This window comes from Mixophyes fleayi, chromosome 2 (assembly GCF_038048845.1).
Source record: "Mixophyes fleayi isolate aMixFle1 chromosome 2, aMixFle1.hap1, whole genome shotgun sequence".
NCBI classification, from domain to species: Eukaryota; Metazoa; Chordata; class Amphibia; order Anura; family Limnodynastidae; genus Mixophyes; species Mixophyes fleayi.
This window is the reverse complement of record NC_134403.1, coordinates 294,692,683-294,707,389: the sequence shown is the minus strand read 5'-3', so window position 1 is coordinate 294,707,389 and position 14,707 is coordinate 294,692,683. Positions and strand designations below refer to the sequence as shown.

General features: G+C 42.6%; 1 protein-coding gene across 2 annotated transcripts in view; it reads left to right on the top strand.

Annotated features, from left to right (window-relative positions):
* LOC142139111 (uncharacterized) overlaps window positions 1-14,707 on the top strand; it is a 441,344-nt gene that overhangs the window by 361,985 nt on the left and 64,652 nt on the right. For both annotated transcript variants that reach the window (XM_075196426.1, XM_075196427.1), the window contains one exon: window positions 937-984. In XM_075196426.1, coding sequence (XP_075052527.1) covers window positions 937-984 — 48 coding nt within the window. The remainder of the gene's footprint in view (window positions 1-936; window positions 985-14,707) is intronic.

Below are 14,707 nucleotides of genomic sequence, written 5' to 3'. Positions count from 1 at the left end.
CAGGTGCAAATACAAGCTGATGTTGATGACTTTGTGTAAACCAGGTGCATATGTTGCCAATGTGGAGACATACACATCTCGAGCTGTGTACAGCTCTGTTCTGTATATATGTGTAAATACACTTTTTTTGCTCTTAATTAAAGAGTAATTATGCCCATTTTGCTATCAACTCTGATTCAATCCTTTTATTGTAGACTCTCTTAAAAATAATAATAGTAACTGGGTGCACAATATTTAGCTATAAATCTCAAACTTGGTTATGTATGAAATTGTATCAAAAACAAGTTGTCAACATATGTGATACCAAAACATGACTTTGTAAGACAAAATAGTTTTTTTTACCATGCATTCATTAATTTTTAACTATTGTCATAAGACATTAGTCTGTAACACAAACAATCAGTATTGCCTTAAAAATTCTCTATATCCACATATTGAACTAACCAACTCAAAAGCATACATATTCTGTGTTATTTTGCCAAACGTGATTACAAAAACAGTGTTGTGCCATGTTAGTAGACACCTAAAAAAACCAAAAAAAAAACCATAATATAACAGTAATGTAAAGTAATGTCTAACCAGACAGCTTGGCAGACTTTATTTGCATTGTGGGGATTAGGCAGAGTCATGAATGCACAGTAGCTAAAATGACTACATTCATCTTTTTGGCCGGTATCAGATCTCATTAGTACACCGTCCTAAACATAAGGGAGGAGTGTCAACTGTCTGTAATGAAAATGGAAAGGTAATACTTTACTTTTTAATAGAGCTGCAGTAGATTACTATGGTTTATACCTGGATAGTTCTATTTTGGGGTTTATCTTTCCTTTAAAATACATATACAAAGGCAAGACTTTACATCATAAAGTATGCAAGTTATGTGTTTAAAATGTGTCTCCTGCAGATTTACTGAACATATTACAACTTGCCTTCTAGGTCATCACATGGTCTGGAACATATGACCCCGGAAGGGAAAGAAGCAAGGTATTTTATTACTATTTATTTGAGAATACGTCTGTTTTTTAATGCATTCCACATAGAACAGTCTGACAGCTGTCTGCATTATTATTACAACACTGTTGGCACGGAACATCGCAGGATTTGACAGTTTGCCTTGTCTGTTTGCAGAGAACATGATTCTCTATCGGAAAGGGATGCATTGTGAAATACTTTGGGACTTTTCTTGTTAAAAGCTTCTTGTTAATGGAGAAACACAACTTATATCAATGAAACATTTAAAAACATTTATTTTTTAAAAAGACACAGAATTGAAATATTGACTTTTGCTCCACCTTTGCGACACCTGTGTAAGAACAGAGCAACACTGCTTTCTTCAGTGTATTGGGGAGTTCACTTCTGTGGTGTGGTTTCACTAAACCACTAAAACAGTGTAGCTACAAAAAGAAACCTTGTGGATCTTCCAAATAGCCTTCAGAGGAGAATCCATGTGTGTATTAAGCAAAATAATAGCATTGAATGGTATGTTCCTTTGCATAACTGTTATATACAGGGTAAAGTAGGGTTGGGCAATAACAAATATTCCCCCACAATATTGATATTAAAAAAAAAAAAAAGGAATGAAGAACAGAAGGTGTTATTGCATGGATGTAGAGCAGACAGCAGAGCAGAGGGGGCTAACACATGGGTGAAGAGTGATATGTAGTACAGAAGGGGTTGATACATAGGAAAGAGAACTGCAGAAGGGATAACTCGTTAGAGATTAGAAGTTACTCCACAAAGAGCAGTGATGAAACCCTTCACCCACAGCCCCTAATCATGCTCAGCAGCAGCACATTGTAGGTCTTCATGGAAGCCAGCTTGCTAGACCAGGAAAAGGTCCTGCTTCACCATTTCTTACCTTGTTTTGGTGTTCAGTGAAGGAGGGGTCAGATAGCTGCTTTGGGTCTTCACAGCCACTCACACATGTAGAGGAAAGAAAACTGTGAAGAGCACTGGTGACTCCCACTGAAGACATCTGTAGTGCTACACATTCCTTATGCCCACATGAGGCCATGTGAGCGGCTGTGAAGGACTAGGAAAGCCATTAGAAAGCCACTAGAAATATTGGAGGAGGGAGGAGACATTTAAGCCACCTGCAGAGTGACAGTAATAAAATACCTTCTGATTTGTCCACATTGTCACACTGGAACAAGGATGATGACTACCTGCTGGGATTGGTGCTGCTGAATCTAGTTGCGTGGAGTCTAACACGCCCCTGGTACCCCTGCAAGGAGGTTTGGATTTAGCCTCAAGGGACACGCCAGTCGCGGTTCTCTAGAACAGCTACCGGTAAGGTAGTAGATGAACTGTGGTCAGGCAATCCGGGTCAGAACCTAGTGGGTGGATCAGTACCAAATCAGAATCCGAAGGGAGAATCAAAGACAAGCCACAGGTCAAATATCACAGAGAGAAACAGAGCCAGTGAAAATCCAAAACAGTAGTCAAGGGAGTTGCCAAGGTCAGGAGCTACAAGTAAATAGAGAGTCAGGACACAGGAGACAGGAACGCTGGAGCACTGGAGGGAACCAAATACTCTGGCATGCTGGTGGTGCCAGAGGCTTCCTTAAGTAGGAGAGTGCAGTACCTAATTACTGGTGATGTAACAGCTGCCTTTGGGTTCAGAGCCCTATAGTCGGCGGCCTGGCTGAGGGATGGCACCTGACACACATGTAATTGTGGTGCAATTATGTGAACATACAGTGACCATTCTCAGACTCTGCTTACCTGCCCCTTGCCACTACCAAAAGTTTACAAATTCCACCCCTCCAAACATATGATACGCAAAAAAAAACTATTTCCAGGAGTATTTTTGGTGCACAGTACAGAAATGCATAACAAAAAAAAATTACGTTCAGTAAACTCTAAATGAGCCTCATTGTGAACTGATCTGATTAGCTATACAGAATATACTTGAATTTACATGAGTTTAAGCAAGGGCTCCCAGGTCTTTGAAACAGTAACCATGTACTCCCATGCGATTTTTAAGATTTCCTATTGCTGCCCATTGCAATTGGGCACTTCAGTTTGGGAATTTTATTTATCAATAAAAGATCATCAAGGCAGCTGATCCATGTTTGTTTGAGCAGCATTTATATTTTCAGGAATCATGTTGTGGTTTAGGGCTATGGTAGGAAACTGGTGATATAAACCTTTTCAGGAAATCTTGTGAGTCCTTTTAACATGGCTGCACTTGAATGTTTTGGATATGTAAAGTAAGTTGTTAAATGTCAGGTCATCTGCCATTTTAATTGTTTTCACTAATCTTTACCTGCAACTTTTGAGGGTTCAGATAACAGGAATTCTAGATTACCTCAAAGGGTTGTACTGCATTGTTATAAGTCCTGGACCCATGTTCAGAACTAAATACTTTTTGGCATACCTCATATCTCATCCTATACTGTGTACCATAGACATATGCCTTGTACCATTATGTACCATAATGCCCAGCCCTTGACCCAGGGTGACGTTTCCACTCAGTCATGATACAGTTGACCCTTGATGCTGGCAGGAAGCCATTGCAGCATATCAGTAAAAAGAAACAAACAAAGTCCTGCTGTCAAATCTTTTGCTGATGATCATGTGTGCCCTCCTAGTAGACCATGCAGTTGTCTGTACTGTATTAAAGGACCACTAAACCCGAAAATCTAAATTTTCAGATATGAAAAATGGAAGTAAAAGTTATTGTTCACTGTTACCCTGGGACATTCCACTGCAGCTCTGAAATAGTGGTATGTCCTCATTCCACTTCATATAGGTGAAGCACCTCCCAACTCTTTAGGACACTATCCTGAGGGATCTCATACAGGTCATAAAGCTAACTGTGCAGGGATTTAAGTTAAGATTGCATCACTGGCCCCAACCCTGTGTATAACCCAACCAATCTACACTGTATTTCTGCACAACAACTCCGAAATATTGCTATTCAAACTCTGCTTAGTTAGAAAAGCACCTCCTCCTAACTTGCTGCAGAGGAGTAATAGAGAGCATGGTGGACATATTTATCTATAAAGACTGAGTTATTTCACATATACTTGCCTTTTCACAGTGTGATCTATGGAAATACTTAATCAATTGTTCCGCCGGAACGAGCGCGTTAAAACTATTACCGTTTATACAGTAATATTGCGCGTAATTACCGTTCATACGGTAATTTACTCGCTCAATTTCAGCTCGCTGCTCAGGGAGCTGCGAGCTGAAATTGAGCGAGTAATTATCGTATAAACGGTAATAGTTTTAACGCGCTCGTTCCGGCGGCGCCCGGAGGAACAATTGAATACCCCCATAAAACCCTAAATATTGATTTTGTGCAATCACAAAATGCAAACACTAATTGAATGCAAAAGGGTTTAAAAAGGATATAATTAGTGTTCCAATAAGTAAATATATGATGTGTTGCATAATATATTTATCTATGATCAGGCCGAAACATACTGATAGTTTAATTGGCTTCTGATAAAATGGACCCTAGCATGTGTGTGTGTTTGCATTTGTGTGATAGAAAGTTTACTCCAGGATGGGGCCTCATAGCTGTCATGATCCGAAACTGAAATATAGGATCCCCAGGTCTGTCTAACTTGGCACTACTCTACCCAGAGGAGCAGAGTCTATCGGGACAGGTTGTCTTCACCAGGAACCCCCACAAGGAGCTATGGGCTTTGCAGCCACTGCTCCGCAGGTCGTGGCCTTCAGGGAGAGCATTAGACCAGATCCGTATGGAGAACACAGGAGTAGAAGAAACTCTGCAGAAAGAAAACCGCAAAGAGGTGAATAGACTTGAGAAGGAGATAGCTGTGGGTGAGTGGTACTGAGCAACAACTGAGAAATCACTGAAACAGCGGCCTGAACACGACAAAGTGATTTCTGTAGATTATTAGCACTAAACAGCAACTGAGGAATGACTGGAACAGCGTACTGAATTCGAGGACATGATAGCTGAGAATGAGTAGCACTGAACAGCAACTGAGGAATCTGTGGAAGAGCGGGCTGAATGCAAGAAAGTGATATCTGAGGATGAGTAGCACTGAACAGCAACTGAGGAATTACTGGAACAGTGGACTGAACATGATGAGGTGATATCTGAAAATGAGTAGTACTGGACAGCAACCAGGGAATCACTGGAACAGCGAACTGAACACAAGGAAGTCATGATTGTGGATGAGAGGCACTGAACAGCAACCAAGAAATCACTGGACAGCTAGCTGAAGCAGCAGGAGCAAAGGGAGCCACATCTATGCACTGTCAGGGCTTGACACACACAAAACAGGCACCTTACTACAGGTTCGGGTGCCTTAAATACCCTACTAATAAGAAAGGCACCAATAGTAAAGAAGAACAGGTTTTAAAAGAAGATCGGGTCTGCACATGCTCAGACCCAAATACAAGATGGCCGCCGCTATCGGATGGACATGGCGCTAAGTGCCGAGAGGGACCCCAGTGTGGAGCTAGTAAGTGTGCTGGGACCTGAATGCAGGCCTGGCGTGTGATAATATCAAAGGTTGTATAGGGGCATGATTCCACTGGATTCTCCCAGGCCTCCCGATCTGCTCTGAAAAGTATGCAGGCATGGTCAAAAATTGCAATTGTTGTTCATACCAAACACCAGAATAGAGAAGAAATGTGATCTAAGTGACTTTTACTATGGAATGATTGTTGGTGCCAGATAAGTTGCTTCAGTACCTCAGAAACTGCAGATCTCTTGGGATTTTTACACACTACAGTCTCTAGAGTTTACAGAACACAGAAACATCCAGTGAGCTGCAGTTCTGTTGGTGGAAACACCTTGTTAATGAGAGACGTCAGAAAAGAATGGAGAGCCTGACAGGAATGCGACATAAATAAGTAACTCAATTAACCATGGGTGGTATGCAGAAGAGCATCTCGGAATGCACAGCACATCCAACATTGAAGTGCATTTGCTACAGCAGCAAAAGACCACATAGCATCCTTGTGACGGCCACACAATACACGCCACCCTTGTGACCACCACACAATATACAGTACCCTTGGGACCGCCACACAATACATAGGGCCGTTGTGACCGCCAGAGAACACATAGCACCCTTGTCACCACCACACAATACAAAGGACAACCTTGTCATTGCCACACAATACAGAGGGCAACTTTGTCACCGCCACACAATACAGAGGGCTATCTTGTCACTGCCACACAATACAGATGCCAGCCATGAGACCGCCATCCAATACAGAGAGCAAAATATAATTTTTATTGACACAATCAAACTGTACCGTTAATGTGTGTGATTATCAGTTGTTGGTCATTTTCATACCTCCTAACACTTCAAATGGCCAAAGGGGAATGTATAAGATTGGTTTTATATAACTATTCTTTCTTCAATGTTTATACATCTCAGCAGACTTTAAAATGTAAATAGTCAAACACAGTTAATGGTCAGTGGCACCAGGGTATAATCTTGGTAAAAGGAACTGACCCTATGCTAATACACAAGAGCCATTCACACGTGCATATTATATTTTAACATATCCTCCGTTGTCACATATCCCCTGTTGGACCTGTTATCACATATCCCTTGCTGTCACATATCCATGTTAAAAATAAATTGTTATACCTGTTGTGCTGAGCGCCGGTGACCTCAGTCTGGGACTGGGTGGAAGTTGTTAAAGCACGAGTCACACACAGCCTCTGTAGGTGCAGGCCCCACCCCACTCAGCAACAGATAGCCTCGCGATTGGCTGCCTTGATGCTCTCCAATGACAGGACCAAAGGGAAGCCAACATCGGGAGGTCCATATCATCACCCCGTCCCCCCACGACCACGCCTGGTACCACCACACAAAAAATTGTGATTCCTTCTGGCTGGTCTGGGCCTATTTCTGTGGAAAGGTCGGATCGCCAGCACAACCCTTTTCATTGGACCCCTCGATTCTCTCCCATTACCTCTAGCTTGTTTACGATTCCCCGGTCTCATTTACTTAATTTCTTACCACTAACCTCCTGGTCCTCCCTATACTCATTCTCGGACACTAACATTATTACCTGCCTGTGCTCCCATCTTTCTCCATCAGGCCCATTGTTAATCCAGCCCTGGCAGTAAGCTTCAATAAGGCAGGGACAGGTATGAGCGATTCAGTAGCCTTGTATGCTGTAAGCTGTAAGCATACAAGAGCAGCCAGAGTGGGGGGTGAGCAGGGCCTAAATCATTGTTGGAGCACTCACAGATTATCCCCCTCCCTGCTTATACTGGCACAGCCCTGGCTTTTTACACACTCATCTCCTCCAGGGATTCCTTAGCATATCCACTGCACCCACTACCACTTAAGGACCACATACTTTGGCACCCCTTGTTAACTGTAAGATATTGACCAAATCCCCTATGAAAAGGGATTGTTACTTTCTTCCACAACCGCTACCGCTGGTGTTCTTGTTGATGCTCCACAGATGCCTCATCTGCATGACCATCCTCCCTTTCTCCTCTAGTGGGGCCCGCGTCTCCAGCCTAGTCCCTGTTCGGCACCTCTGTCCTCAGGAGCTTGAACTCTGGAGGCCTCTCTTCAATGACCCTGGATGCCTTTCTGTACTGTCTTCCAAGTTACCCCCCAAAGGACTTACCATTGGACCCTTTGCTCCTGCTCACCTCAGTTACCTCATGCTCCTGCTCTGCCCACCGGATCTCCACCACATCCCTTTTCATTGGACCCCTGGATTCTCTCACATTACCGCTAGCTCGTTTAAGATTTCCCTGTCTCACTTACTTGATTTCTTACCACTGACCTCCTGATCCTCCCTATACTCATTCTCGGACACGAACTTTACTACCTCCCTGTGCTCCCATCTTGCCATATGGCCATTCTACCACATTTCATTTTACACTCCATTTTTAGGCATTGGTCTTCCTCCACCCTTTTTTCTTCACGGACTTCCTTACATTACATCAGGTTCTAAACTCATTAATTCACTTTGAATAGCTGTTTGCTGTACTTAATTTATTTAATTCATTACCCATTTTTGCACTGTTTATTACTGTCTGTTCATTTGCACTGTATATTACTGTCTGGTTCAGTACTCATTAATGCACTGTAAGTAACTGTTTGCCATATCTATTTACCACTCTTATTGCACTGTCTGATACTAGTCTATGGTTCTTTGTCACCCCATACCTAACCTCTAGCTCTTCTCATTTCTATTCCTTTTCATTCCTGTTCTCACCCCCATCCCTCCCTTGTTACCTCTCGTCATTTCCCCTTCCCCTAGAGTTATTGTCCGCTCATGCTATTTTACCACTCTGTGTCTCCTGTTAGTCTCTCCCTCCACCTTAAATTATAATCTCCCTTGAGAAGGGCGCTCTATCCTCATGTCCTCTTTCTCCTGTTTACCTCTGCCCCTGGCCCACCCCCTTCTTTTCTCCTTTCATCACTCGACTCCTGTCGCTGTCTTTCCCCTCTCTATATCTCCACCCTTATCTGATCCTGTTAGTGGCACCCACTCTTGTGGGCTCAGGCTCAGCCTCCTTTCTTCACTCCCCTCCTCCCTCCCTCCATCCACTCCCACTCTATCTTTGCACCTGCTCTCTGCTGGGTTTGTAATTTTGTACTGTTTGCACTTTTTAATGCCTGTATGCTGTGTACTGTCACCCTTTACTATTGTTCCTTGCTCTATGTACGGCTCTGTGAACCCTTTGTGGCGTCTCATAAATAAATGATGATAATAATAATAATATGAATTATATACTGTATAGCCCAAAATGTATAGCATTTTATATATTCCTATGTACAACTTATTACACAGCCTTATCTGATATGTACAGCCTAAGGTCCTATATACTCAACCTAGAATGTCCAGTATACACAGGGCAATCCTGAACATGTGCTATACAATCATATGCAGCAGGTAATGTCCATCGTATCCTGTGTAGACAGAAATTGCCATCATATACAGCATACATTCAAAGCATATATACGCATGAATAGCCATCATATACACCTTAATGTGCAGCATATACAGCCCGTAATGTGCAATATATACCGCCCAGAATATAAACCGTCCAAAGTTCCTTTGTTGGAGACATCAACACCGATGTATTAGGATTATTTCACTGAATATTTGATATGTTATTATGATTTAATGTATGGTGTTTTTGATCACAAATCGGATAAACTATTTTAAATAATATAGACTTTATCTGGTATTATTCACCCTATTTTGACATCTATAACAGATTGTACAGACATCAATTGTAAAAGATTTTTAGACACGCAGGGAACTCATAAACAATATTGCTCATTAGCGCTGGATTACAATCCTGTTTATATGTACAATATTTACAAGGTTTGGATCACCTTATACATTACAATCCAGCTGCTCTGGCAAGACACGTACTGGAATCCTCACCTGTGCGCATCTCATATCCATTTAAAAATACCGCCCAGAATGTCTATCATATACTGTCTACCATTCATCATGTACTGCCAGGAATGTCCAGCATATACAGCTCAGAGTGCCCATATATTTAACAATGCATCTTGTCTGCAAGACAATTTGCTCGCCCTCCCTGTATTTGGAGATCCTCCGCAATAATTTTTTCGGTGCTTTGGGTGCCAACCCCAGCTGGTTTGTGGTTTGTGTTTTGCTGGAAAACATTGACAGTTGGCGTCCTATGCTTGGTGGGCCCACGTTAGCTTTATTTATGTAATGCCTGAACCTGCCTCTATTTGAGCAGTTGGCTTTAGTTTTGGGGGTGGGTTCATTGGTTGCATTCTATCAGCCCAGAAGGAACGCTGGTCCTTGGATGCTTGGGATAAGAATAAGGGATACCCAAGCTTAAGAATAAGGGTGAACAGAGGTGAAATGGTCCCCATGAATTGATATCTAGAGGGTTAACGACCTTCACTGTGATATTAGAAGCATTGGTCCTAGCCAAACTGATTATTGTTTTCTCCTCCACCGTGCAATTTTAGTATTTTAATAAATTTATTGTTTTCCTTGCCACTAAGGCACATGGTATTTATTCTGCTCTGTATATTGGGCTGCATGTATACAAATTTGTTTTATGCCATAAAATTCTTGTCTTTATTTTTGTTTTTGCATAAGGTGGTTTTATAAAATCAGTGCAATGTTAGCATACTGTCAACTGAGGCTTTTTAATGAACTTTCATTACAACACTGTCCTTTCTGGTGATCCTACAAAAGCCAGAATCAATTAATTCTGTTCTCAGTCAGGCGTCCACAGACAAGTTACATAAAATAGTTAGAAAAGTTCCTAGGGGTAAATTTACTAATCAGCAGATTTGAAAAAGTGGAGGTGTTGCTTATGGCAGACAATCAGATTTTATTTATCATTTATTTAGTACATTCTACAAAATGACTGCTAGAATCTGATTGATTGCTATAGGCAACATCTCCACTTTTTCAAACCCCCTTTAGTAAATATACCCCCTATAGTTGTTTTTGAACTGTGTGTGCAAAGCAGTCAGTTTTGTATTGATGGAGACATACAACATGTCATTTAAATGGCAAAAGAGGGGAACTCGGGGTGCATCATAAAATAAAGAACTTTGAGGCCTTTTTATCAATAGTCACCTTTCTCTGGAGATACGTATGATTTTTTGATGCCGTTTATGGCTGTGGCAGCTGAGTGATACTGTCCAGGTAAGGGTTTAACTATGACAATATGCGTATGCACAAATAACACTTACTGATGTCCTGCACTCATTCTTTCCTTGGCCACTTTTTATGTTCTGTGTATGGAAAATCTTAGGATCTACATCAAGCACTTTAATTACAGGGTCATGTAACCTGCTCTAGTTAGTTTATTTAGAAAATAATTATCCCATCATGCCTTGCTCATGTGCCTGTGTTTTCTTTGCTAAGCCAAATACACCCTACATTAATTAACTATGGCAAGTAGGTGCACACAAGACAACTGCTCATGCCTACCTGGCAACTGTTTGGAGTCATATGTACACTAGGGAGCCTCAGTTAAATGAAGGGATATTGCAACCAGGAATATATAGAGATACTGTTACTGAACAATCTATGAGAATTTATTGTATACACTTTGTACCAAGGTTGGGTTTAGTAGCAGAAAATCCCTGTCTCTTAGGGTTTGTGCACACATGTGATTTTGATCCATTTGTGATTCGTTCCACTTTTGTCATATGAACAGAGGAAAAATGGTCATATGGTCATGACCATACAGAGCCGATTCTACTTTATTTCATCTACCTGTATGTTCATGATCCATCTTGTAAACATTGTGCACACTAATACGTTTTTTCAAAGGGATAAATGATCCCTCTGAGCTTCAATCTCTCTAAATGCACAAAAGATGTTATACTGGTAGAACAAAACCACTCGTGCTAAAGAAAAAACGAATTGCATAGAAAAACCGTTGAAACAATTTTTTGAATGGAAATAGGAGTGGCATAATACAGAAATATTTGATGCTCCTTGTGATGAAATGAGTTTGATAACCCTGTGAGCATGTCTCATTTCTCACATAATGTGGATTATAGTACTTTTTATAGCCCATGCTGTTTGTTCCCCAGTTCACCAGACTACAACTGCATTGTCCAATAACGTATGGCTAAGGGGACATTGTAGTTCAGTGTACATATGTATATTGTTTATTGTATATTGATAACTTGAAGTAAGGTTGCTATTCATTGTCTTTAAAGTGAAGCCAGGGGGATTATGGGTAGGGATCAGGTTGCCATGTGCCTGAGTAGAAAAACTAATTAGTGTCCATTGTTCTCACCAGGCTAGTCCAGACAGGCCATCACACAGGGGAGGTTCTCTGAAAGGACAGCTCATCTTCACTCCCCTGTCCAACCCCCCCCCCCAGTCCAGCACTGACCAATGGTTAAGTAGAATAGACGCAGGGGTTTGCCCAGGGAGGGGAAAGACTGTGGAAATTAGACCTGTGATATATACGGAACAACTCCAGGGGGGAAGGGTGTTCATGCTTGGATTTCATTCAGGAAGGTGCAAGATGGAGTTTTGAATTGTCGTTTTCTAACTCGAGTCTATATATGCAGCTGGGAGGGATCCATGGGTCATGAAGTCTGGACAGCAGGTGACTACATCTCCTTAAGTTATTGGGATAAGGGACAGATGATGTGGTAAATCTGCCTGGCATTAATTTACTGTGTGTATATAATATTCTAGTGTTGTTTGTATAACAATAAATATACTGTTGTATTTTTATAACTGCATTTTGCCTGAGTGACCATACGAATCCTAGAAGGTACTGGGTAGCACTGGGCCAGATAAACCCGGTATCTTCACATTTTTGGTGGCAAGCAGTGGGGTCACTCAGTCCCAGGTCCACTCTGGGTAGAGCTGTAGGGGAACTGTATCGTGATACATTCCAGGGCTCTGCAAAGCAGTTATCACTAGAAACCAGTTACCACATTATCCTGAACTTACTCCTAAAGGCTTTAAGGTAGAAAGTGTCACGAAAAGCGTTGTGGGCTTTAGACGAGGGAAGATGCCGCCTAAGTGCCGATTTGATAAGGGGAAGCGCACCCCGCCAGAGGAGAGCGGAAGATGGAACCATGTCTCAAAGAGAGGAAATCACAGTGAGGTGATCCCTGGAAGTAAAATGGGTGTGAGCTCTAGGAACAAGAGAGCAGATCACAGCCCAGTGTTGAAAAAGTTCCCAAAGGAAGGGATGAAGCAGTCTAGTACACCCAGGAGAAAGGTGTACTGGGACGAAGGGCTGTGGGAGTGTCTGCAGGATGGGGATATGGATGTGTTGCACCAGCCCACCACAATGCAGCACATTTTGGATTATTGGGATGAGGAGTGCCCAAAGATTGTTATGTGGGAAGGAGCCAGTCTACAGGAGAAATTGGAGAACCCGTTGGATGTGTTCCTAATGTTGAAAGAGGAAGCAAGTGCCTGTAATTTTCAGGATGAACCAGAATGGGATGATTTTACACATGAAGTTATTTGTACTATGCAGAATCTGGCCAAGGGAGAATCCAGATACAACAATATTCAGCAGTACAAACCAGATGTAAATGGACTATTACAGCACAGGGACATGCCTGATGAATCCCATGCAAATGTACTAATAGAATCTGTCCCATTAGCAGATTCTACAGATCCACTAGAGACAATGAGTATGGAGGAGCTGATAGTGGAATGTAAGATCCGGGGTGTACCTTACCTGTACTACACGCACAGGGATATCCTCAAACGTCTTTTAAAAGATCAGGAGAATCCCATCAATGCCTTTAGTGTTTATAGGAAATGGATGCTCATTTTAGGTCCCCACATACCTCTCTGGGAACAAATGCAATGTCTGCAACAGAGTTTTGAAGAAGCAGAGGATGAGGTATGGCGGCAAGGATTTACGGACACTGAAATGTGTCAGGATCAGTGTTATCGAGTAAATACTGAAAAATGCCAATTGGAATATCTTTTGTCACACTCTAAAAAGATGGCTGCTCAGTCTGTTAATCAGGGGGAGGTCCATCCCAGTGGATTATACACAGTTGCCCAAGCTGCTATCTTGGGGGAGACTGGAGAAGAACTGCTTGGTGAGGATGTTGTACCTCTGACTACTCAGAAAGGATTAGGAGAAATCCTCCCATTTGGTGACTTGGATGGAAAAGAGCTACCAAACTGTATGACAGAATTAATGGGAGAGGATAAAGGACTTGTCATGTCAGAGGCCACTACCATGGGGCCCTGGGGAAACTACTCCTACACCTTCCCCTATGCAGAATTGGCAGATGAGGAGATATTGACTGAGTGGGTGTCTGAGGGGGCACCAGTACAGCAAGATTCACCAGCCCCACAAGCTTTGATGCATCGCACTCAAGCTCCAAATCTGGGAATCCAGGACCCAATACCAGAGGCCTGCACTGGACCATCCACTCTGGTTTGCTGCCATGAGGACAAGTCTGTGTCAAATGAGGATTCACACTACCCTGATGCGCCAGAGGCGAGGGAAGTAGTGCAACAGTTGGATGTGGTAGCGGGGGAGGGGAGATGCACACCAACATACTTACAGGGGCACACACAAGTGGTTTGGGAGGGGGACAGAGGATTCCCCAGCAGCAAAGAATTAATGGAGCCCCCATGTTTGCTTGCCACTGGGCAGTTGTCCCTTGAGTGTTTGGGGGAGGGGGGATTGGATCTTTGCCGGAAACAAATGGACAAGGAGCCAGAAAGTTTGCCTGCCACTTGGCAGTTTTCACTCAAATATATGGGGGAGGGGAGCATGGTCTCCAGAAACAGAGGACAGGCCAAGGGACTATTTGCAGTTGGGCAATTAAGGGTGGATAAGGCACCCAAGGGATGTTGGACTACAACTCTCCTACCATGGATGTATGCACTGGAGTGGCCCAGTTTTATTGTTGTCTCAGCTTATGACACAGGGCAGCATAAACCCCCACTCCAACTGGGTGGGATGATATCCCTGCAGCCATGGGACCCTGGTGGGAGATTGAGGAACTGTGAACTGCTGTCTACCTTGCCATCAGACCCAGGAGAAACCACAGCAGGCCAGAGATTTTGGACTCGGGGGAGAAAGGTTTACTTGGAGCAAGGGAGCCACTGGGGAACAAGGGCTAAAAAAGTAGGGGAGGTATATGTGAGCATGTCTCATTTCTCACATAATGTGGATTATAGTACTTTTTATAGCCCGTATATTGATAACTTGAAGTAAGGTTGCTATTCATTGTCTTTAAAGTGAAACCAGGGGGATTATGGGTAGGGATCA